The sequence below is a fragment of the Parus major genome, chromosome 2 (assembly GCF_001522545.3).
Source record: "Parus major isolate Abel chromosome 2, Parus_major1.1, whole genome shotgun sequence".
Lineage (NCBI taxonomy): Eukaryota > Metazoa > Chordata > Aves > Passeriformes > Paridae > Parus > Parus major.
Window position 1 is genome coordinate 2494296 of NC_031769.1, and position 26633 is coordinate 2520928.

General features: G+C 38.8%; 1 protein-coding gene across 7 annotated transcripts in view; it reads right to left on the minus strand.

The window, feature by feature from the left end:
- The window catches only part of NKTR (natural killer cell triggering receptor), a 37956-nt gene extending 11347 nt beyond the window's left edge, over positions 1–26609 (minus strand). For 2 of the 7 annotated variants that reach the window (XM_015619024.3, XM_015619022.3), the window contains exons 1-11: positions 26575–26608; positions 26244–26323; positions 17954–18028; positions 15668–15775; positions 14943–14987; positions 13170–13257; positions 5172–5201; positions 4211–4356; positions 3070–3292; positions 2368–2517; positions 1258–1345 (exon numbers count right to left, since the gene is read on the minus strand). In XM_015619024.3, the coding sequence (XP_015474510.1) occupies positions 1258–1345; positions 2368–2517; positions 3070–3292; positions 4211–4356; positions 5172–5201; positions 13170–13257; positions 14943–14987; positions 15668–15775; positions 17954–18028; positions 26244–26301 (1011 nt within the window). In that variant the 5' untranslated portion in view covers positions 26302–26323; positions 26575–26608. Of the gene's footprint in view, positions 1–1257; positions 1346–2367; positions 2521–3069; positions 3293–4210; positions 4357–5171; positions 7620–13169; positions 13258–14603; positions 14632–14942; positions 14988–15667; positions 15776–17953; positions 18029–26243; positions 26324–26574 lie in introns of those variants that run through there. The other 5 variants (XM_015619023.3, XM_015619021.3, XM_015619026.3 and 2 more) reach the window with 5 other exon arrangements.
- Between the last annotated feature and the right edge of the window lie 24 nt (positions 26610–26633).

Below are 26633 nucleotides of genomic sequence, written 5' to 3' on the forward strand. Positions count from 1 at the left end.
ACCCAGCTTTTCGAGACATGAAAGGGAGAATCAAGGAAGAGGCCATGGATTCTCTTTTGGGATAACACAATTACTACAGATAACCACCCTCGTTTTTAAAGCACAGATGTTTTTTAGTCAGGCACTTCATGGTTTGTAGGAATAAAGACAAAACCCCATTTAAAGAGTTACTGCTGTTCAACTCTTCAGAAATGGGAATCCAGATTAAGTCTTTAAAGCAATTTAAAAAATAGAAAACTAAACAAAAAAACTCACAATAAAAACTCCCAAACTCTTTCACAAAAATGCTTCACATTTAAAAAATTATGCATAGGCAGAACATTTAAGTAGGCAACAAGAGCTACTTGTGCAGCAGAGAAAGGAGAACTCTGCTATTGCTAACTCATTATTTTCCATTACCCAGTGGGATACACACTTAGGTGAATTCTGTGAGGAAATCAGATGCTTCTTGGCTCAATAAAAGCACATCTGGATTTGACTCAATTATTTTGAGCCACTTATGAAAGCAGTAAAAATGGGGGGTGGGAAAAAGTGTTATCTCCCAGAACAAAACCACAAAGATGCATGTATTTATTTATCCAGGTAATTACTAAAGGTTTTAGACAAAATCAAGATAAGCTATCACTCAGCTTCCCTATTGTTCCAACTGAAGCAATGACTACTTCAAAAACAGCTTTTACAGAAGAATGGCCTAAAAGATTACAGGGTGTCATGGACCTCCCTAATTGTCACATTTTATACTCTGGAGTCACGTGGAACCTACAAACAAGTATTATGAAAAACATGAATGAAGTTCACCTGGACAGAAACTGGGCTAATAAAGACTATTAGAGATGGAAGAAAAACGTGTTTCTCCAACTGCCAGCCCTAAATGATATCTTTTTTCATTCTTAATTTTGCTGAGAGGGTGCCAGAATGATTTTAAAAAAAAAGGTAGAAACCCCAATATCTGTCAGAAGCCAATTCCACTCCACTTTAAGTTATTTTTTCCCAAGTCTTTATTTATGTATTTCAAAACATTCCATTTAGTCATTTTGTTCTCTAAACAATCTTTAAGTAAAAAGATAGTAACAGGAAGGATGGAAAAGAAGTGTTATAAAATCAACTACCTGACAAGATTTCAATGCTTTCTAAACTGGATCCTACAACATGTAAATAAAATGTCATACAAAGCCCTCCAGGGAAATTCAAAGCTCAAAGTCAGGGAAGATACTCTGGGTGAGAGGAAATAAAGAAATAAATAAAATTGTCACATACTATTGTGCCTCTTCCTTTAATTTTTCGTCCAGATTTAGAGACTGATGGTTTCTGGTCAGTCAGAACTGGTGCAGCATCAAGAAGCTTCCTACATAAATTAATAAAGTATGAAGTTACATAGCAAAAAAACCAATTAACTTTCAATTAGTTTAAGTTAAAAATGAGAAATATTCATCATCTTATTCATTCATTTTCAGACAGAATTCAGTGGGTTTTTTTACAAGAAACAAAGCAAGAGAGTTCTGCAACAAAAGGCAAATCAACATGTATTTGTTTTCAACCAAATGTGCAGCCTGATCTCTTGACACAGAAATTATTGCTAACAATGAACTTGCAAAACACTGTCACAAAAGGTTAACTTGTGTTAGGGGCACAAATCCTGAGGACAACACAGGCAGAAGAGTTTCAGGATCTCAGTTCAAAGGTTCTAAAGCTTTGCTTCTTTCAGTTTGTGCAATATCCCCAAAAGTTGTTAGTGAATCTCTGGGAATGTGAGTGATGTTCCAGGAAAAGACTTACAGGAGACTGTACCATTAAGGGAAATTAAAAACCCAACACCAAACAAACCCAACACTGATTTTAGAGCTGTCTGGCACTGTAATGGATTAGCTCAGTTACAAAAGCAAGGAAATTTGACAGTGGAGGTACAAAACACACTGAAAGTATCTCGTGAAATTGTGACTTCTTTGTAGCATTTTCTCTTATTCTCAAACACTGTTAAATCATGAAATTCCAGGTGATTGATTCTCAACCAAAGTTTCTTCATCAGTCTAAGAAAGATGAAAAATCACCTCTTCCAATCTCAAGTTTCCTTTGCAATCAAGCATTTCCTGTGGTTTGCATTGCATGATTACTTCTGAAATTATCCATTAATTGTTTTTAATTGAGTTTAACATCCTTAAAGACCAATGAAATCATCTCGAGATCTCACTGAAAACCCCTGGCACAGGTCACAAGGAATATTACAAAGGAAACTGTAAAAAGGACAGTGAAACGACCTCATGCAGCAATTCTGACACTGCAGTCAGCAGCACCAGAAAAAGAATGTTAACAGGAATATTTCATGCACAGTTTTCAGCAAGTCAGAGTAAAAAGCTCAGAGTTCCTTACGGTTCAGGCTCTACATTGACAACAGGCACATCTCTTCTGAGCAAAAATCTATTTTCAGGCACTGGGGGAATTTCTTCAGGACGTACCACGGGCTTGTCCCGCTTTGTGCTAAGGTCGACTTTGTCTGCGACATCGCTCTTGTCTGAAAGGCTGCTAAAGGAAAGAGCAGAGTGAGAAATCACAACCAGCTGGGAAAATCCCTTTTCCAACTGGATTCCATGACAAGATGCATCTAACTTAAAGTTGGCTCAACAGCCAAAATGTGTTCCACAACCTATTTTAGGCTAAAGGGAGGATGGGACACTATTACCAGAGAGCAAGTTCAGTTCTTGCTTTACAGTAAATAATTCTGCTTTTCATTTTCAAACTGTTGTGAAATATTTTTAAAATCTAATCAAATATATGTACAAAGTTCTGCAACTTGCCTAAAGTCTCACTTTTACACAGGTGTGCTGAGCCCTGAATAGTTTCACATGCTGGGATTTAGTAATTTCAACATCACTCTTCCTTCTATCTACAAAGATCTTCAATTTCATGGATAACTCAACAAGCTCAGCTTTAGGGTTTTTTGTTTGTTCATAAAATCACACACCAAACCCCAAACTTAAAAGCATTTTCATATTTAATGCTTGAGCACCTCACAAAAACACAGCAGAATTCCCCAGATTTCACTGCAGTTGTTAAATTTAAAAGACCAGTCACCGTCTTTGGCTTGAGGTTCGCTTGCACCTTGGATCCTCTTTCTTCCTCTCCTCCTTCCTTCGTTTCCTGGACTGTTTGGTTTTAGCTCTTCTTTTCCGCTTCCTCCTCCTGCTCCTTTCGTTCTCAGCCTCACTCTCAGATGAGGATTCTGTAGAGCTGGATGCACTGGAGGAGGACTCTGAGGCTTCTGAGTCAGAGCAAACTTTCTTCTTCTTCTCCAAAGCTTGAACAGATATTTTCAATTTACACTGTGCATGTGTGTGTGTGTAAAAGCACAGAGCACACAATTTTACAGATGTGTAAATATACAAATGGGTCATTTTAGAGAAGCTCTGTGAACTTTTTTACAATATAAAAGAATCATAATAAAAATTCATCTATTGTGCCCAGTCTAAATCTATGTTGGTGTGACAAATATCCACCAGCAAAGACAGACTATGCAGATAAGCAAAGGCTACTTACAGTAAAAAAAATCAGGTTTTTTGGAAACAATGCACAGGTTGCAAATCAAGGATTAGGAACAAAGTAGCAACCAGCTCAGTTATGTATTTTTTATTTGTAAAACATTGTCATTTTCTCTTTTCTGCATCCTCACACTTTTACACTATGACTCCTTTTGACTTTCTCTAAAGGACATAAATAACCACCTTATCCTTAAGGAAAATCAGAAATTAGTTAGAAAATGCAAACTCATCACACTCCACTAATTCACAGAGACTGTCCAAACATACATTTAAGATCATTTATTCTCTATGAATCTTTGTGAAAAGGAAAATAAGCTTGACCACGTATATTGCATATCTTAACTTTACAGAAACTGAAAATAAACCTTTGGAAAGCGCACAAAATCCAACTTTAAGAAAAGTGCATTTGTGTCTCTCTTTCAAACACAAAAAAAATGACTTTGCATTCCTTTCTGAGTTTGTCATGTCAACCTCTAACATGAACAGGGGACAAATGTTGAGGGCAGAATAAATTTGTTTTTTCTGTGCCTTCCTCTCCTACACCAACAGTTACATTTTACAGGCTCGTAAGAATTAATGAAGATTCTACACATTTACCACAATGATTTTTAGCTGTTGGAATTTTTGTACTCTCTGAGAACATGAACATTACTAATTTTGGGAAGTCTGGCACTCACCATCTTTAGCTGATCTGGTGACCAGCACCCCGCAGTCAATGACTCGGACGTCTGCGTAGGGCCTGCTCGCAGTATCGGTTTTGAGATTTTCTATCTGTTCTATGACTTCAAACCCAGAAATAACCAGTCCAAAGACAACGTGCACACTGCAGAAAAAAGGAATTTACAAAGTACAAAACAGCTAGGAGTCGCTGTAATGATTTTCCAATTAATTTCATATTTAAAAAGTCAGTCTGAGGTAGAAACATTTACCTCTTAATGCATTAAATAAGATTTTTAAAAATTATTTTAACTTTAACACTGACAATAATTCTAAGATTTTTTGCAATGTGAAACAAAGACCCACTCTGACATCAAGTATTTCCTTCAAATTGAAGCAGCCTCCTCTCCTCTACAAAGGCAGGGTAAACAGATTATAATTCCTAACCCAGCCTTCTATTTCTGCAGTTTTGTGCAACAGAGATCAAGAGCCCATCGATAAACATGACAAAAGTCCTCCCCAGAGAAGAAGAATTTATAGGTCTCTACAAACCCAAGATACAATTTCCCCCGGCATAGCAGGGACAGTTAAAATAAAGGAATCCTTGGTTTTGTTCTCTGGTACCACATTTCTCTTTCTGTCTCCCATCTGCCCCATAAATTTTAGGGATAAAAACATGCTCCAAAAGAGATGACTGCTCAAATATATTCAACTCGCCAATTCAACCCCCAGATTTATGGGCTGAGGGCAGCAAGCAGTTTTATAGAAATAATCTTAGGATTTAAGACAATTCAAGTTCTTGTCCAGCTTTAGGAAATAAGTCGCGACTTGAAATTTTTATAGAACTGAAACTTTTGTTTTCCATCCTGTCCTATTGTATAATCTTCCACAGAATTAAGGATTTGTTTCCCCATTGTTGCCTACTTTCAATATAACCCTCAAACTTCAGCAATCATTTGAGAAATTGGAAAGGATTCTTACCCATCGAGATGAGGAGCAGGTTTTGTTGTTCTGTTGGACAAACAGCAAGATGGGAAGATGGTAAAACAAAACAGAATCAGGGATTCAGATGAAGTAAAAGAGGAGAATGACACAGAAAAAAAAAAAAAAGAAGTGAAGGTAAGACAAAAATAGTGAAAAAACACAGTTAAATACATGGAATTAACTAATTAAAATTACAGATTATACACACAGGCTTTCTTAAACTTTTACATGGTATTTCTTTGAAGTTTAGCTAAATGTGCATACTGAAAGCTATACCAAGTATCATTTCATGCATGCAGTAAACAATTTCCAAGTAAATACACATTTAATGTAGCTTTACAATTTTTAATCACAGAGGAGATACAATTTGGTGATAAATATTAGGTGACCAGTGGGATTTAAATGTTTCTGAGCTTGTTAGCTTCTTAGATTGCAAGGTCACTTTAAAGACAGTTTATTTAAAAAAAAAAAAGTTATGATATATGAGAGATTCTCTGCTTCCCCTCACCTCCCACCACTTCTTTCTCACTCCCCATTCACCTGCTTGGCCTCCTGGCTCAGAATACAAAGCATTATTTCTGTCTTAAATCATCAAACACTTCAGCTCAAAAACTCACAGCTTCCCAAAATCACAGACATTCTGTGCCACCTACACTTCACTGATAAATGCAGATTTCCTCCCTCTTCTTCAACTTCTCACACTGAGCTTGAATGAAAAATGCCTTTTGTACAAATCTTTTGGATTCTAATACTGTGAATCCTTTTCCAAAACCAAACTGAAGTTACCTCTCCAAGTGAGCCTGAATTCCTGCTGCACAGGGGATCCTGCTATGCAGGAATATTGAGTAAAGAACATCAGAACCTGCTCAAATATTGGCGGAGAAATAGAAATCACTTTTGAAGTTATTTTAATATGTGAAAAATTCTTCCTTTTTCTCCTCCCAAGCACTATTGTGTTTATTTTAAAGCCTTCTTCCAATGAACTCTCCTCTCTCAAAATAAATAATCACAGGTGATTTTTCTAAATTTACAATTACACAGATTTGGTATGAAAAAATAAGTTTTTCACTGCTAGAATACAATATTACTTCTTCAACAACTCTCTTCCTTAGAGTTTTGAACTAATAGGTCAAAAAACACTGCAGTGCTGAACACATCCCAAAAGGTGGAACTGTGAATCAGGAGTGTTTACACTCCTGATTTTTCTTTTAAGCTCCAAATGTCAACCAGCCCATCCACTTCTGTAATACTGAACAATACAGAAAACTTCCTTGGGTTAACACAGGGGAATAAATGCTATTAACACAACATTAAATTTCTCAATAGCAGTGGGTGTTCTTTGATTTTTCCTTGCTAACACAGCATATTGCCACAAAGAGGAAAATCCTTATGGCTTTTGAAGCTCTTGAAGCAAGAGTTAACTGCATTAACAACCTGCTGTTAAGTAAACAGTTTAAGTGGGTTTAATTATGAAGCTGATTTAAAGGAGTGAAAAAAAATAGAAGTGGGTTACTTCAATGAAACCAACAGTAGTGAAGACTTAGTGTTTAGCATTAGCTGGAAACAGCAATAGGCTCCAACCCAGAGCTGGGGAGGCTGCAGGTGCTCCTGCCATGCTGCAGCAGCATTTGAGACTAATTAAGCAAATTACCTAAGCAGGAGCTGCCTTTAGACTGGTCCTTACTGAGCAGAGAAAGGGGGGGCTGGTGCATTAAAACCCATGCAGAGGCTTCCCCACTCCCCAGGCAATTTGAGAGATAAAACAGACAGGGTTTCTGTCCTGGTTCACCAAGAGAGAACATGAGGAGAAGCTCTGGCTCAAAGGGAAACCTTTCATATGCACCACAAGGACCTGGGTGAGTGAAATTCCCGTGGGAAGCAGAGCCCCAAATCCCTGTGGTGCCTTTGAAAGTTTTCTTGCCTCAGTGTTAGGGCTGTAATCTGACATTTATTCTGCAAAGATGCACTTAAAAAAAAACATTTCAAGGTTTTCTGCATCAATCCTTGAATATTTGCTTTGGCTTCAGAACTTAACCAGGAGCAAACCTACCTCCTGTCTTGGCACTATGGAAACCTAAAGTCATGATGAGTTCATCCCCCAAAATAATATTTTATTAGAACACTTCTATATAGAGCTCTCATCATTTAAACCATTCAAAATCTGCCTTTTAATAGACACTCTTATGCAAGTTATTTACAGAAGGACAAATACCTTCTTCACTCAAGTTTAAATTGGTTTAAGATACTGTTGAAGAAAAAAATCATCTTTTTGATAAAAGCACGTTCTCACCCACCCCCCCAAAGAACCTCAGGCCTAACAAAGGGTTCAATGCACATAACAATATGATCAGAAAAACAAGAAAGATAAAAACAGAAAGAAAAGGAAAGGACACAGCCTTAGAGGAATGAGACATTACCTTTGGAGCGCACGATGTAACACTGTTTCTGTAAATTTTACACAAAAATGGCAGAAATAAATTGTAATACATTTTCAGACAAAACTGAGTCTACGTTTTATTAAATACAAGTTTAAAATAAATATTAATCAAGTTGTATGCAGAAAAAGGATGCCTAAAAGAGGGCTCTAAATTTTCTTTAGAATACAAGGTACTTTGAAAACTAAAGTTCTCCCTAAAAACAAAAAGAAAACTCAAGACAAAACCTGCTTGCAAAACTATTGCAAAAACAGAAAGAGAATTCCCCCACTCCCCTCTAAGTCTCGATCCAGCAAAAAATGCCCAACTTGAAGCAGAGGAATAACCAGTTTCTGTGGGTTTATTCACATGGTTGCAGTTCCACAGGGGTTCAAAGGTTCCGCTGAATCCATTCCTAAACAGAAACTTCCAGGCTGGCACACGAACGTTTGGATTCACAAAGGAAATGTGTGCAGCCAGGAAGTTCACAACTTCAGACATTTCATAATTAGCTGACATCCTCCTCATACTATGAAGCTTTTCTACAACTAAGAAAAATCAGTGTTTTCTGTAAAATACGTGCATTGATTGCTTCTGTCCAGAATTTCAGAACAAAAACCACACTGCAGGTGCAATAAAGCCCCAACAGCTGCAGCAGCTGATACTGGGTTTGTCCTCTGGTGTTAATTCTGAGCAGCAGCAGTGTTTGAAAACTGCATCATCAGCTAAGCTTCCAAACCCCACCCCCCCAATAAACTATCAGTGATTAATTATCTCTGCATGGTCAAGTGCCAAAATGATTTTTTTTGTTATTGATTACAGATTAAATTATCCTGGGAATGTTTTTCCATAAACTTTTGATCAAGCCAATGGGACCTGCTTGTGTGAGAAGTGCACATGTACCAATAATGCTCAAAAATAATGCAACATCAGCCCCTTCCATTCGAAATTTTTTCAGTTTTGCATTAGTCAACTATTTAATAATTAGCTCAAATTTTATTCACAGAAAAAAAAAAAAAAAAAAAAGAGAAAGGGATATTATTAACTGTTGATTAGAAAAATACCTGGTTTGGAACACCAAAAAGACATGAACTACTTTTAATGAGCTGGTAACATTCAGAAATAATTTGTCAAATCAAAACAAGAGTCCTCCCAAATTATTTTATCCTTCATTTAGCAGATCAAAGTAGTTCCTTTGTCTCAATTTATGAACTGGGCATGGTACCGCACATTAAAACATTTTTAAAACAAAAAATCCTATTTAGTTCTGAGTAAGAAAGCAGAGCTTGAGAGACACATTAAACTAACAACACCCTCAATAAGGAAAAAAAATTAAATCTGTCAGTAATAGAAAATCAGAGTCAGGTTTTAAATAGCTGTGGAACAGAGAGGCAAGAACTCCAAGCATTTGAACTGATAAGGAACAGAATCCAGGACTCCTCTTTAGGCTGCACTAAGGGCTTATTCCCCAGCAAACTCCACAGCTGAACAAGGCAAAAACGTAATTATTACATAAAATTTCTCTCTTTTAACAAAGAGATTACTTTGGTTTGCTTCCTAGAGCTGCTTTACTCTTCCTTCTGGAGGTGCACTTGTGGTTTGCTACAAATGGAACTTGGCAGATTTGGTGTGAGAAGGGAAACAGAGCTGAGCCCGTGGGAGGATCAGAAGTCTCATTAATTCAGACTCAGACTTTATTCCCTCATTTTCACCAGAGCTGTGATTTTGTACTGTGGATTTCCTCACTGGCAGGTGGGGAATGGCCACAGGAATGATGGAATAGCTCTAAAGAGACAAGATACTCCCAGATGAGCTGGACTGAGAAGGGAGCACATGGCTCCAGAACACCACCCAAAGGAATCCAGCACTGAGCTGGAATACCCAGGAACACTGAAGACCTCAGCTCAGTTTGTGCAGTGCTCTAGATGTGCTCCCCCAGGAACTACTGCTGATGTTGGCAGCAGCAATTCAAAGCAGCTGCTGGAGATACAGAAAAAGGAAAGATTCTGGAGTGGTTCCTCTGCTCCATCTTAGGGATTCTGTACCTCAGTACCCACATGGAAACAGGATAGTTGCAGATTAACATCCCCAGATGGTTTTAGAACACTTAAAAAAATCACCAAGGGTTCTACAGGAAGTTATTTACAAAAAAAAAAAAAAAAAAAAAAAAAAAAAAAAAAAAAACTCAAAGTGGGGCTCCCTGAAAATACAAAGAGGCAATTTCTAACCTGGTGCCTTTACGACTTTCTTCAACACAAGCCTGCAATGAACTGCTACAAACCTTTGGGTGAAGAAAACTGAAACTGCAGTATTTCACAAATCTAAAGGGATTCTCACTGGGTCCTTTCTGCTGGACTGCAAAATGCTGTGTTCCTCCAGAGCAGGAAATGTTTCTCAGGCACATGAGAACAGACTTGGCCTATTTACAGCACATGTGCATGGAACTCACAGTCCTCCCTCAGCTACACATTCTCCTTCCCACCCAACTGTTGCTCCTACTCAAGTAAGGGAAAAAACAAAAAAGAAAAAGGAAAATTAGTCTACAAGCATTAAACCCAGCACTTCTGATACTACACAGACACACTTCTGACTCTTTCTACCTCTGCACTGTGCCACTCTCCACCAGTGCTTTGATTTCAGTCCATGCTTTTCCCTGAAGCTTCCTAACATCACTTCCACTGCCTTTTCCATGCCCAGTTCTCAATGCTGCCCATAAATCTTCCAATCTCTTTCATGCCAGAGAAATTCCTGACTACTCCAAGAAAGCTGATGATTTTTTAGGATGGGTCAAATGCCTGTTTACGTTAAGATAAGCCTGGAGATTCTATTTCAACTAAAACTGACCTTTTAAAATCAACTTTTAACAGCTTCTAATCATTGCAGTCTTGTTGTGCCTGGTTTGTTGGTGCAATATGCCAAAGAGACATTTGCTGCCTTGTTCTTGTAAAGATTCATTATTCCAAATAAAACTTTTCTGTGGTGAGCAGGGAATTCTAATGAATTAACACTACTGTTATAGGCAGGATCTTAGCTATTATTTTAGCCCTACTTGGACAAACTGCTATATAAAAGCAAATCACTTATTTGCACTCCTTATCTACTACAGCAGACGTGTGCAAGATACAGAGTTCTCATCCCTGAAAACAAATGCAGAGCTCTAAAGAAGCTCAGATGAACTACTTCCCTTTCTATAAATTTAATCAATGAAAATAAATAGATACAAATATTAAAAAAACATCTGAAGGCAACCACTGCAGATTGCCTATCACACACTTCTCAGGTTAAACATTTGAAGAATATTTTTCCTAATGATAAACTACAGAGAAACTGAGCATTACTAAGAAAAAACCCACATTTTAATTTCAGCTTAAAGTGCAAAGGAAGAAAATATTTTATTAAAGGAAAGCTCTATAGATACACTGTATATTCCCTAATGCAATCAGACAAATGCCACCCAGCAAGACTAACTGCTTTAATAAACTGCATTTTAAAGTGAAGGCAGAAACTGCCTAGATAAAACCTTTAGGAGCTGTTTCCCACTTGGAATCCTGATTCTCTTCCCTGGCTCCAGGGCAGGCTGGTGTCTTTCCAGACATTAGAGATAAATCTGCATGGGCAGGCAGGTAAGGCAAGAGCTCCAGAGCATCCTCATCCTGAAGGCCACAGAGGACACCCCAGGAGCCCAAACCAGCTCTGGATTCCTACAGGCAGCTGAGGTGAATTCAGCTCACGTGGAAGTTTTTGGGTCTCTTACTCTGCCTCAATTCCCACCAAACTCACGTTTCTCCTTACAGTGATTCTATTAAAAAAAAACCCAGAATTTTTCAAGGAACCTGCATCTTTCAAAATACTTCTGCATTTCATGAAAATGCTTTTAAATAATCCTCATTTATTGTCCTGTATGAATTATAATTTAGTATCCAACACAACCTTGTGTTGTTTTGGTGTGTGGGGGGAGACAAGGTGTTTAAATCTGATTAAACAAGCTGAGCCTACCAAGCATCAGGGAAAGGAGATGACTTTGTAATCCAATGGAGGAGAGAAAAGAAACTTTAGAGCCCTCAAATGACAGCTGCTTGACTGATGTGACATCATTAGGTTTTCACGTTTAATGTTCAGATAAGCTTAAAAATGGAAAATGAAGGCAAGAGAACCCAAAGGCAAGTCATCAAGTGAAAAATAATGAACCAACGCCTTCAGAGAGCTTATTAAGCCATGGAGTTGTATTTATATAAACTGTTTTCCATATTAATGTGCACACAAATCCTTTCAGATTTATTGTAATGAAGCACAACATCTAAAATTTCCTTTGAAGGGAGCACAAAACAAGCTTCGGAAACAATTTTATCTCTATGGAATGTCTGAACAGCAGTAACTGAGAAAGACTTGCTTTTAGGTTCCTATGCATCTTCCATTTTTAGGACATTTTTTAGGGAAAGACCTAAAAATGTTTCTTATCTGAACGACATCATATCATACTGAAGGTCTTTTTTCAGGCAAAGAAAAAAAAAACAACAAAAAAACCAAGATTCTTGAGGACAATTTACTCCTTTACTGAAGACAGGGAAGCGCCATTCATTCTTATCCCCCAAGAAAGATGGTAAAGAAAAAAAGACTTTTTCTAGTTAAGTAACTATGCTAAAATTTACTTTTGAAACCCCAGTGTTGTTTCACAAAGCATTTCTAAACTAAAGTTATCAACCTGCTCTTTCCAAATACAAACTGTTAAACATTAACAGGAGGCAATTTTGAAAAGGAACTTAACAAGAGGAATAATCATATCAAAGTTTGCAAGCTTAAAAATATTGATACTCAACCTAAAATACACCTGTTTTGACCAGGAAACCCTCAATTATCAGAGCTGAGTGTTTTACTTATGAGTAGAGGTAAATGTGTTTTTTGTAATTTCTATTAACAGAATGTGGTTACTAGAATTGCATTTTTTAAAGGTAATGAAGGAAAAATCTGGTTATCAGCACATAATTTTACATAGTGTTGGAATATGCACAAGTTAACAGAATTATGCAGAATATGTATTAAGAAAGCATGTCAAGCACAAACACTCAAAAAATTTAATAATATAATCATCATAATCAAATAAAAAACCCTAATAAAAAAAAAGCCCCACTCATTTTCCTCCTGCAAAAACAACAAACAAAACACCCCCCTCAAAAGTGAATCATAAATCATCATTTTTTAAAGAGTAAAACCATACAAGCCACCTCTAGATCTCACTCCCCCTTGAATACAATGTTCATCATTGTAATTTGCAGATAACCTGATGAGATTTGTGCACACACAAAGGCAAAGAATCTATTTTCTGGCCACTAAGAACTGAACATAAACCATATTTTTAGGGAAAAGAGCCACAAAGGAGGAACATCCATGGAGCACCAGCTTTAATCCAAATGAATGCCACAAGGAAATAGTGATCTCTAACATTTCCTACTGCAGGTCCCACTCACTCCTAGCCAGGATCAGATGGGGAACATGGATATGGATAATTTAGCAATACCATCTTTCTCATGAACAGCGCTTCTCTGTGTAAGAAAAGCTCCACTGTGGGATCACATCTACTCACATGAAAAATTGGGAACCATTGGTATGTTTCCCTCGGTTTGCCATTGACAAAAGGAACGCTCTGTCATGTTTGAGAATAAAGTTTTCATCTGTTTGAAGAAAAAATATGTTTGTCAGATTTTCCCTGGCAAGGGAGGCGGGTTGTTTTCTTAGTAACTTATGGATGCTCTAAGGAGAAATTCTGCTGCTGCTGGAGAAACTGAACAGGTTGGAGGAAAAACAAGAATCAGGTTTAAACAAGTCTCTTCAAATTACAGTGGAGACAAAGCTTTGTTTCTTAGAGAAAATAGTGCAGATACAGTGCAAGCATTTCTAATTAAAAATAATTCTAGTCCTTATGGATATCTTCAATACACATTTGATTATGGATTTAAATACTGAACTATTTGGGTAATAACAAGGATTGGCAGAATTATTGACATTCTAAATCAAGAATTAACATACATGATACTGTTATTTACACTCCAGGTGGAAAGATTAGGAGAAAAAGCCATTTATTTCCCTGGCATGGCACACTAAAAGATGCCACCTCTTCACTCAAAACTGCAAGTCTCAAAGCATAAAAGGAAAAAAAAAACTTCTCTATATCTGAATCTAAGTATAAAAACCATTAAGACTAAACTGAACATGCATTTTATATTGCAGTGAATTAAAGAGGAGTTCTGGTTGTACATCAGAATATAAAACCAGATCTTCTCAATGTCATCTCCAAAGATAAAAATACCAATGTGAATGTACAAAGCTTTTAATTTTTAGATTGGATATCAAAACACAGTCCTGCATATTTAGCACTCACCGTGAGAAACAAACCCTGAGTAACTTCTTAGGAAATGGATCTATTCAAGCCTTTCCTTGACTAAAAACTTCAACATTTCCACATCAAACTATGGCTCTTTTTTAAGAGAAACTTAATTTCATGCATCTACCCAGAGCTACTTGCAACACACACAGAACCAGAGGCTGTAAATAAATACATTCACCATCTTAACACCTGAATATCACATTAACCACCTGACTTTTTCAAAAAATAATTGTATGTCTTTAAACAAGTAATTTATAAACTCACAATTTTCCTTCCAACAGATTTTTACAAGAGGTAATTTTACATTTATTTACCAATTTTTTGCAAGGAAAATGACTCGTGTAGCATATAAATACAGCAAGAAATGAACCCTAAGCATACAAACCTTGAGTAGGGAAGGGGAGGAAAAGGGACATTAAAAAAAAAGAAATCACTGTTTAGAGCTGGAATTATGTAGATTCTCTTTCAAGAATAAGTCATTAACCCTCAGAAAGGTTAGACACAGAACTCTTCATTTCTCCAAGCAACACAGATATCCATCTACAAAGGGACTTAGCAGTTGTCTAAATATTTACTAGGGAGGGGACAAGGGAACAGAGTTTGCATTTGTGTTACTGAGCTTTTGTCTCTTACCTTTTCATTTTGCAAAAGACCACATTCTCTATAAACAAAAGAATATGTTGACAGTTTTAGGCAGGAAGATAGGAGTTTATTCATGAATAAAGTTGCCTAGCCTCCATGCTGAAAGTCATGTTTAACCAATTATGTTAGCCTTAATTATTGTCAATTTAAGTTAAATATTAACAAAAAAATTATCCGAAAGTCATGCATATAAAAGGAATTCTCATGCAACATTAGTTTCATGCAGAAGGTGATCTATGAGTGGACCTGTTTTCATTAAGTAGCTTGGGAATCAAGACTTGTTTATCTCAGAACTGAACAAAGAGTCTGCAAAGACATATTTGCTCTTACCTTTGAAATAGCCACCATAAATAGATTCACCTCCTTTTCCATTACCTACATGTTAAAAAACAGCAATTAAAACTTTTTGATTCATTTCTACAAAAGCTGTGCATAACATTCCACCAGTCCTTGACTCTCAAAATAGGATATTCCCTCCTCAGGCTCATTTGATTAGGCCCAGGATTTCAGGACACAATGAAAACAGACATTTTGGTAAGAACAGGTATTTCAGGAAAGGAACAAAAAATCCCAAAAAACTCCTTCTGGAGACTTTTAAAACACTTCTAGCTCACTATTTTAATTAATTATTATTATTTCTATTATTAATTATTATTTAATTATTATTATTATTAATTTAACACTTATTTAAACAGTTACATTCCTGTACCAACAGAACATCACCAGTGTTACCTCTACTACAGACAGAAGTGAAAAGCAGTTAAGACTTGAGTTTGGATTTGAATTGTTTTAATAAGACAGAATATCATAAAACCCTCCAGCGAGGAGTTTTTAATACACTTCTCTAAACAAATATTACATTAATTGAAATATTTTAGAACTTCAAAAATTAACAATGAAATGGGTGAACTATACCATACGTCACAGCAAATGAAGTATTTTTATGGCACTGTAAACTAATTTCACATTAATTCCCAAAGTTATATATTATGAACACATAAATGATAATATTTCTGTTCCATTTAAAACTCTGCAGTTTTAAAAGCCCATTTTACCTTCACTGAAGTCCCCACCCTGAATCATGAAGTTTTTAACCACACGATGGAATGTGGTGCCTTTGTAGCATAGCTTCTTTCCAGTTGTTTTGCCAATTCCTTTTTCACCTGCAAAGAAGGTGAAACAAAAACAATCTACAGATTGTCACTGAACTAATTCCAAGGGTTTTCCCTCCCTAGTTCTAATGGATGTGGGAGCCATAACTAAAAGATAACACAGTCCTACCTGATGCCTTTTCACCATCCAGAAGGAGGATCTTTACAAGAGTGAAAATGGTTTCTTAAAAAAATTTCCTCCCCCCTCAAGAAGGAGTGTGTAAATCTACTCAGGATAATTTATAAAAAACACAGGAGTTCAGGATAATGGTGGGTTAACTATTTCCTAGCTACACTCCTATGCAGGTCACAGTATCCTTTTCAAACCACTCACATATCTGGATGTGCCAGATGATTCCCAGGAAAACAGGTTTCAACTTGGTTCCAATGTTATCCACACTTGGAAAAGTGGGATTGAGTTACTCCAAGCTTCCACACCTTCACCAATCCATGCACAATGTCAGGCCACCCTTTTACACCAGCTGCAGATCAGGTGGACTGGTGAATTTTGAGTTAGTGGCCCCAAGCTTCATAAGGACTTTTTCCAAAATTTGGAAGAGAAGCTGCCCTGGGCTTGTGGATGAGGTCACAATGACAGGGCTGAGGGTCTATGCAGTAGATCCATGAGGGATTTACACTGGTCAAGAAACACTGACTTGAGCTTCCCAGAGAGGGGAGCTGGCAGAATGTGGCAATTAACAGTAAAAGGTTTTAATAATATTATATACTGTGCATCAGTTAAAACCCCACATTATCCACAAGCGCAGCAGATGCTGTGTACTGAAACATGAATCAACAGGCTAAATAACATGACAAATAACTCAGTGTTCAGTTTTACCACATCACTGGTTATGGAATAGGTATTTGGCACTGTGTTAGAGGACATTTCACCAAATATTCTGCACTCTCAGAAATGCAGGTACACTCATTACCCAGAGCCAACACTCCCCTGCTGCAATCTATTATTCTGCCACCCCAAATTAACTGACAGCTCAGCCATTCCAAATTTGCCATTCCAAGCCCATCGCTGCCAGGATGAGGGCAAAGGGCAGTTCGTGGCACGAAACCCACTCAGGGAATTGCTGTTTATCATCCTTCACTCATGGAATACAAGTTATTTACCTGGCTGTCCACACCCATAATCCCAATCCATGCCTCCACCTACCCCTTTTTCGTTTTCCACATGAGTTATGCAAGCAAAGCCGTTTATTACAGGGACACACTCCTCCCCAAAACATGCCCCTCTTTGCTACAGCACTGAAAACCTCTCATCAAACAATACCATGGAATATCTGCCTGCATGTTTGGTCATGTTTCAGGATGTCCCTATGGCAAATCCCCTTAGAGAATGGGATCCTGCATGGCACTTGAGCTGGTACACTGAGGTGGGAGCTCTGGCTGTGACCAGAAATCACAGTCTCTTTTCTTATTCCCCTGTAGAGTACTGCCAGTACTTTCCCAGTCAGGTAAAAGACACAGCAGCTGTTCCACTGGAAAGAGCTGCAGCACCTCCCTGAGCTCAGACACTTTTTCACAACAACCAGTAAAACTCCCGTAGCTCAGCCTCTCTTATTTCAGGCTTAGTACCAGCCTTGTTCTTTTTGCTCTAGACATGCATGAATTGTGTCTGGAAAAGAAAAATCATTGTCTTTGAGCCCCATCTACCTACACCCTTCTTGTCTAAGCAGCTCTTCCCAAGAACTGCAAATCCCTTGGAAATGGGATGGCAGAGGAGAAGCAGCTGCCCTGTTAATACCAGGGCTGGCAGCTCAGTGTGACCCACTTTGAATCAGGTGCCCGTTTGAGATCAGAAGGGAATCAGCTCCTGACAAAGCACCTCAGCAGATGGGCCTGTGTTTATTCCATAGGTGGGCAGCATCTGCAAGTCTAGCTGCTGGAATTTAAAAGCAGGAGCCTCTCTCTGTCTGGGCAGAAAGGACCTTTCCAGGGGCCAAATCCACTTCTGACAGCAATGCCAGAATCACTCTGTCCTCCTCCATCTGCCAAAAATACCCTGGCTTGATGATGGCTTTGTGCAGATTATATGGTCCAGAATGGGACAGCAGCCCCTCTCCATTATAATTTATCTCCTCAGGTGGGCACAGCCCTTGCATATAGCTGTGGTTTGTACTTGCACAAACAAATAATTATTGAAAGCAACAATAAAAATCTGAAATGACAGCTACGCACCCGAGCACAAGCAAAGGAAGTTTTTACAAGTCTTCGGACAAATGTCTGAGAAGAGCTGAAACATAATTCGACCAACTAGAAAATAATTTAAAAAAAAATAATTAGAGTTTTAGAAATGTTTGGAATAAGAAAATTTGCATATAAATCAATCTGTATGTTCTAAAAATGTAATTTTCTGAGAAAAGGTTATTTTATCAAACAGAATAATAAAACATCTGAAGTATGCATATATTAAAACACACAGCAAGAAAGAAGAATAACCTAATTGAGGAAAAAAAAAGGCATTAAGTGATAACATTCCATCCAGTTTATCAGAAGTCCTAGAGAATCCATTGTGATTTGAACCTGTAAAGGCAAGCTGATTTACTAAAATAGTTTAATCATGTCAGATCTTTTCCATTTTGAAAATGATTTCTCATAAATACAGGTCCTCAGAGAGCTGGAACAATTCCCTCCCCAATTACTGTGTTTATACAAATACATTAATAATCACATTTCCACAGTTTTCCCTGTGATCATTACCTACAAAGTCCAGCTGGCTTAGCTCCATATTGTACTGAGGATTACAGCTGCATTGGCACTCTTGGCCTAAAATCCTTTAGTTTAAAAAACACAGATGAACCAAACAGTGAATAAAAGGCAGGCAGGACTAATGTTCCACTTGCCAGCTACTATGAACCAAATATTTTCTGTTTGCTACTGGTGATAGTTGTGCTATGTACCCTCCAAATCTATTAAAATACTGCTGAAAAGCGATTGAATATAAAGAAAACTGTTTTAAAACTGATTTTCATTATTTTCTCTATTTTCCAAGATACTGGGATGTATAGTACTTAAAAAACCCACAATAAACCATTCCCAAATGTATGAAATCTTTAAAATTGGTATCTCTGCAGGTTGCAAAATAATCCATAGGAGCTTCACTGTTGGGCAGGATTACAAGGAGACCAGTAATAATCTGTCAATGAGCACTACACTCTAGTGGTGCACACTGGTAAGACGTCATCATTTTAAAAAGTAGCTACTCCAGGAATAACTTTTTTCTTTCCTTTAAAAAAAATATTAAGTTCAAATGTATTTCATTCAATACTTAGTCACCAAAAAAAATTTGAGAGGCTCCTAAGAAACTCCATTCAATTTTAAGGCTCTGTCCAAATTTATGCAATTATAAAATGGTGAATTGTTGGTTCAGAAAGGAAGAAATAACATGACAGCACCCAGTACTTAATCATCGTAGATAAAAATTCAAGATGGCTTGAGCTAGTGAAAGGTCTGTATCTCATTAACAGCAGTAAGAATGTTCTCTAAGCATTCATCACTACAGCAGGAAAATCCAAAGGAAATGTGTAGGGAGAGTGTCCAAAGAATGAAGAAACAGGGAATATTCAAAGATCCCCCATCAAACAGCAGTTCTATAACTACCACTATGACAGGATGGTTATTTTCAAGTGAAGAAACCATTCTAAGATGTGAGGATTAAAGATTCCTACTAGGAACACAACAGAGAAGACAGTTTAGTAGAGTCATCAATTTTCCTTATAGCCCAGGAATTCAGGGGAACACAAATCTCGTTCCTCTGCTGCAGAAGCACTGAAGTGAACAGTGATTGAGTGCTTTAGAGAGCCTTGTCCAGATTTTACAGAATCATGGAACAGACTCCCAGAATGGTTTGCATTGGAAGGGACTTTAAAGATCACGCAGTTCCAGCCCCCTGCCATGGGCAGGGACACCTTCCACTATCCCAGGATGCTCCAAGCCCTGTTCAGCCTGGCCTTGGACACTTCCAGAGATCCAGGGGCAGTCACAGCTTCTCTGGAAACCTGTGCCAGGGCCCCAGCACCCTCACAGGGAGGAGTTTCTACCTAATATCCCATATAAACCCATTCTCCTTCAGATTAACACCACTGCCCCTTGTCCCATTGCTCCATGCCAATGTGAGTCCCCCTCCAGCTCTCTTTGGGCCCCTTCTAGGTCCTGGAAGAGACTCTAAGGTCTCTCTGGAGCCTTCTCTTCTCCAGGCTGAACAGCACCAACTCTCCCTGTCTCTGCAGGAGAAGATTTCTCCTGTACTCACTGTGTGAAATAACACACGACACTTTCCAGGGAAAAAGCTGTCACTACCCCCATTCTGCTCTCCAGCCCAGCTGCTGCTTCACCAAGGTGCCAGCTGCCAAGTAACTGAGGGTTGTTAGTCCCTGCAGGCTCCAGAAGGGACTTTCACCCTGAGGCATAAATTGGAGAAGGATTTTGCAGCAAGCCTTACTTACAAACCCACCGCATTTAACACCTGAAGCAGCAGACACCATCACTGTGGTGCTCCACTGGAAGAACACTCTATGTTCTAGCAGATGACACGGCAGAAGATGGAAAGAGACATTCATAACTAAGGTATCAGTTTCAGCAGTATTTTTCACCAGTGCTTTGTCAATAACAAAGTCTGCCAGGTGCTCATAAAATCACAGAATGATTCGTGCAGGAAGAGACCTTAAATCATCCAGTTCCGTGTGCAGGGTCACCTTCCACTAGATCAGGTTATTCCATGCCTGGTCCTTTTATGCCTTTTAATCCTACAAACTGTAATGCATATATATCCAAAATCCAAAGATTACAGATTCAGTTTATAAGGTAAGGGCTGTCTCCTCCATAAAACCTGGAGCAATGCTTACCCAGCTCCATCCAGCCACAGAAAACGCTGCCGTCTGCTCCTCAGACACAAACCACACACTGTGCATCCATCTGCTGGGTTACTGTCTGCATTTTACTGCAACTGCATGAATACCATTAGCACTGAAAGGTTGTGTTTTCCACTGACAACCAGGCAATGAAATGTGCCAGGGAAAGATCAAACACATTTTCACACCTTGGTCAAAGATGCATGAAAGAACAGCTGCTAATAAAAAAAATTAGTAAAAGTATGTATGATTAGAACCTACAAATCTTTCTATTGCCTCATCCCTCACAAAAAAAGAAATATCTCATTTTAAACTTGGAGTTGAGGTATATGCTGATATAACTCAGATAAAAAAAGCATTTGAGATGCTACTTATTTCCCCAGATTTAGACACCTCTTCTCTGAAAAGATCCACCTTCACTGCAGAGAATTTCCAAAGCTTTCCTCAGCTTCACTTCCCCAATGCAAAGGTTAAGCAATCTGATGAGGGAACAAACTATCTGTGACTAACCATAATATTTGCACAGTAAATTAAAATAAACAAACAAAAATCGCTAAAAAGAGGCAGTCAAGTAGGCAAAAGCTGCTCATAAACCTACCCAGAGTCCTCAGTTGGATTTAACCAAGAAATGAGCCTGCACAGACACTTCAACTCCAGGCTAAAGTAAAAACTGCTGGGATTACATTTGCCTATTATTTACAAAACAATAATTTGATAAAGTATTTTATTTGTAAGCAGGCTTTGAACTTATTTTTTAAAGTATCAGAGTCAGTGGTGAAAGAAAAACATAAATTACCTATAGCAAGTGATGCCTATATAAAATCTAAGCTCTTTAGAAATTTCATTAAATGCTCTCTGCAGCTGATGAGCTCTACCAATTAGACAAACCAGAAGGCAAAATCACCAAAAATAATCCAATTTCAGAACTCTGCCTTCAAACTAAAAGATTTTTTTTTATTTTGTTTTTGAACTCCTTAGCAATTTTCCAGCTGAGGAAGAACTAGTACTTGATTCAAATTAAGTGGTAGAAACTCAGGGTAGGAATATCCATACCATAGTGAAATAAGGTTTCCTGCTAGCAAAGTTTATTAAAATAATCATTGATTTCAAATGTTTATAGTTTCAAAGGTAAATCCTCCAATTTAGCTGCTTAACCTTTTGGAAAAATACCTTAGCAGTCAAATACACATTGCTTCAAGCTATTTTCCAAATAATGTGAACTGTTTTGCTACATTTTATTGTGTTTGGACCACACAGGTATCAAGTTCAGCTACGCACTCCCAAAACAAACCTGGTTTTTCAAAACTGCATCTACTGCATTTTATCTTTTCTCAGTTTCCTAGAGTAAACCAAACAAGAGGTACTTTTCCCAGCCTATCAGCAGGAATATCCTGGTGAAGGAGAAAGCAGGGATTACAACCAGTGAGACAATGATGCACAGCCTAGGATGGCTGCCAAGGGCCCAAAGGCTCAGACAGATTTGCATACAAGTTTAAATAACAGCTCACTAAAAGGACCCTATTTGAATTTTATTAATTTGTTTATCCTTAAACCTAATGCTAGGGCATATGAAGTTTTTAAAAAAAATGTTTCAAAGTAGAAATGTGGCTACAGTTTTCAAGGAAATAAAACCTTAGTGTGGAACAAGAATAGATTTTATTTAAAATATGAGTTTCGAGAATGGATGTTCCAGTTTTCCTCAGGAGGGATCTATAGCCCTGACACATTAGCACTTTGCTAACACTGCCCTGCCCCACCTGCACTCTTTGTAAGGAAAACCTCCAAAAACTTCTCTCTGGTAGCTCTCTAAGCCCATTCTACCACAAATACCACCTGAATACCTCCATTTCCTTCTTCTGGGTCTCCACAAAACCAAACTTATTTCAGTCCTGCTCACACCAAGCACTCCCTGGGTTTGGTCTCCCAGGGATATGGAAGTGAGAGGCAGCACTTGGCCTTCCCCTGGCAGAAGAGGCTGATCAGTTTTTCTTTTATTTACTGATCTAACTTGTTCCAGACCTCAAGGTGAGACTTCAGGGTATTTTATCCTGCACTGACAACAATTACACAAGATTATTCTGAATAAAATTTTTATTGAATCAATTCCTTTCAAATCTCTACCTGACCACCCCTGAGAGGGGTTTTCTCCATATGGGATCTCCCCTGGCTCCTGCTGTCCTACACACAGTAGTTGCCCATGGGTTCATCAACAGCCAAAGTTCTGGGTTCTATTTTCTGCCAATATACAACTTTTTCCCTTCTACAGGCTAAAAGTTAATGTGAAGCCAGTTGAGAATAGTTTCTGTCTTTAAGAAAGGTAACAAAAACCCCACAAGGCATCACTGGGTCTATTACTGGAGGCACACTAGGGTGACTGTTGCAGGGGAGCTCATTTCACATAAATTCATAGCAGCTGAAATCCCAAAATACACCAACTTCAGGCTAAAGTGACTAGAAAGAGAGAAAGGTAAGACCAGACTGGCTGTTGTGGGAAGGGACACACCCCAGGAATGAAAGAAACTGAACAAATCAATGAGCCAGCAGTCAAACAGTAACAGAAGACAGGAGAAAGAAAAAAAATAAAAATAATAATAAAAAATAATAAAAAAAGAGATTTGATAATTATTCTATAAGACTAAAACAAAGCAAAACTGAGTAAATTTACCAAACTTTATGATGGATGAAGCTAATCAGGGGATGGGGTGAGGAGAGGAGATGTGGGAAAAAGATCTTGGATGGCCACAGGAACTGCTACAACAGCCAACTGCATCTGTGACATCCTAGTGGGACATCTGTTCCAATTACCACAGTACCTGAAAGGCTGCAGCTTCACACAGATTTTGCCTCACAGAGTAAAGACAGAATTATTTAAATAGGCATCTGCTGCCATCCCAAAATTCTTGGAATACTGTAAGCAGTTTAATCCTGTGTGCACACTCTATGTGCCCAAATCCACTGGTGGGGGGCCCAAAGGAAGGGAGAAGCACTGTTTGTGCCAGTATCAAAATAAATGCCTCTTCCTGATTTGTTTTCTGTTTGCCCTTTAAAAATTATGAGCCACAACCTGCATTCATCATTAAAAAAAAATGCTTAACAGGCAACTTATTTAAAAGCAGACTAAATTTAGCTTTAAAAAACACCAAGCCAACAAAGTTTGCTCCACTGCAAGAGGCAAGTACAAGCTGGCAGTGAGTTTTATTCCAAGATTCTGTAGCTGTAATAAAACATGGACACAAAAGCTATAATAAAGCTTCTGGAAGCACAAGCAAAGCGTAGATATTCACTCCTGCATTTTCCAAGGGATCTTATTAGAGTTACACTGACCTGACTTTTAATTGCTACAGGTATCCTGGCACACCCTGGGCAAGCAAAGCCTGGAAGGGAAGAGCCAAGATCTGGCAGCTGCGTGGGGGGAATGTTTTTGGACTTGCAGCAACCTACAGTGTAAAAAAAAATGATAGTTTTGTGTTCTGCAGGCAAAAAGATGCTTCCAGTGCTGCAAGAGGCACATCCCCTTCTCTCTGCATTTTGTGGAGACATTGGTTCCGCTTTTCAGTGTGCACAAGGTGGGGGCAAAGCCTTTTTTCTTGGCTAGCAACAAAATGCAGGGCTGTTCTGCTCCTCATTTCTCCCTGCGTGTCCTAAAATTCAATAAGCATATCAGCTTATTTTTGACTTTATTGAAGTCAAAATAAAATGTTCATTTAGAAATCTGCTGGCAGCTTGAAAGTTAAAATGAATACCTCACTAGTGCCAGCATGTGAGCACATCTCTCAGAGTTAGTGCTTGGTGTCATCTGGAAGCACTGATTTACCACTTGATTCAGCTTTTGAAGGTCATCTTAGAGCTAAGAGAGCAACGTTTAAGCTTTTTAAATATATCCTTAAGTCCCAAGACAGAGTTACACAGTGAATCAATAAACAGGCACCAGAATAAAGTAGCATGACTAGACAGCACGCAAGTCCCAACACCAACATTTTACAAACTGGCATTTCTCCTGCAAAAATCCAAGCCATGAGTCAGGTGCAATGAAACCAGCAGGGCTCCAAGTTTGATGTGCAGCTGGGAGATTCCTGTTACTCTCAAGAGAAAATAAATGCAGACAGACACAAACAGAGCCAAAGCCCTGGGTGTGCTCCAGGTAAGCCAAGCTCTGCACCACCAAGAACACCAACACTGCAATTCCTCCCTGACAGCTCCATCAGCCACCAAACCCAAATAGGTTTGGGGGAAAACAAGGTAATCCACTTTCACTCGAGATGAACAGCTCAAGGCTGAGGAGGGGATGAGGCAGAAGGAAAGATTATGAAATGGGAGCAGCAAACCTGTGAGAAAACAGCGCAGGGAGAGATCCTTCAGATGGAGCCAGAACAAAAAAAACCACACTAAACCTAAAAAGATTAACAGCAAATAAGATTGAGAATGGACTGTCTTTGCTCTAAATCAATCCCATCCAACTACCATTCCTAACTGGAAACCCACCTAACCTGAAAAACAGTTTTAGTTGTCTCATTCCACAGTAAATTCCACCCGAAATTAAAGGAACGGAATGTGTCAAAACTCCATTTACATCACCACTTATCTCCTCACGGGAAGTATTCAGAAAACACAGTGTCAATCAAAATAACTCAGAGAGGAGTTACAACAGAACTGATTTATAGATATGCTCTAGCCAGTCTCTGAAGTTAGAACAGACCCTCTCTTTGTAACTGGTGAAAATAAAACGCTAAAAGGGTTTCAGTTGCATCTGAATGAGGCTGAAATTTGGAATCTCTGAGATATAAACTCTTAATTCAAAGGTTTTCAGAGAAACATTGAAGCGCAAAATGAAAGTGAAAGCGTAATGAAGCCATCACATACATTCATTTTTCTAGAGACAAGAGGTAGCAAGATAAAGCACGGAGTATGTGTGAGACAACTAATATACATTGATAAATGTGTGTTCAAAGAGATGGATGACAAAATCTCCACTCCCATCTTTTTCAGAGAGGGGGAAAACACAAGAGGGAACCAAGCTGCTGTTCAGCATTAAAACTCAGTCTACCGCTTCTGGGCATTACACTTGCATAAGGAAAATCTGAGTTAAAAGATGGATTTATTTTAATTATTGGGGTTTTCTTTAACAGGCCAGCTGGTGAGGTGTTCTGTGCTTCTATGATTGAATGCCCAGTTTTTCCTCTACATTCAGAAGACGCATTTTGAGCAGGACAAGCAAAGACTTAGCCCAGATGACCTCCTAAGTTCCTTCCCAATTTTGATTACTGTATCATTAAAAATACTTATAGGAGTAAATATCCAGTCTCCTCATAGCCTGCCCCGATTTTCCACAGTTTACAGAAGTGGAATAACAAAGGTATAATAGAAAAGGTATAACACACCACCAGACGGCTTTCTACCTTCAGAACAGCGCTTAGCAGTTCTACCGAACCTTTATATTCATGTGTGCAAATAAATATCGACCTCAAGGGAGAATAAGGAGCATCCAGCACCGCAGAAAACATCCGAAGTTATTAGAAAGTAACTCAGAAATAACGCATCAATGGCCATACTCGCTGCTAGCAGCTTGGGCCCATTATGCAGGCAAAAACGTGATTTAAAAGCCCCAAACACAGCCTTACCTGGCTCCCTGTTGATCTCTATCTCGAAGAAGCACTGGGGCCGGTCCTGCACCCCCATGGCCGCCCCTCGGCCTCGCCACCTGGACACAAAGCAGAGAAGGAGCCCCCGCGGTCCCTCCCTCCTTCCCTCCCTCCCTCCTCACCCAGGGGTTCAATTACAGCGGGGCGGCTCCGCCTCAGCCCCGACCCCGGCGGCGGGGGAAACTCACTCTGAGGGGAAGCGGCTCCTGCCGCGAACGCGCAGCCGAGCTCGGCGCCGTCAGCGCGGCCCATCCCCTCCCTCCAGCCGCTCCCCATCCCTCCCCATCGCTCCCTTCCCCCGGGGTTTTACCTGGCGGCTCCAGCGCTTTGTCCCCTCACGGCGCGCCCCCCTCAGCCCCCGCTGCCCCC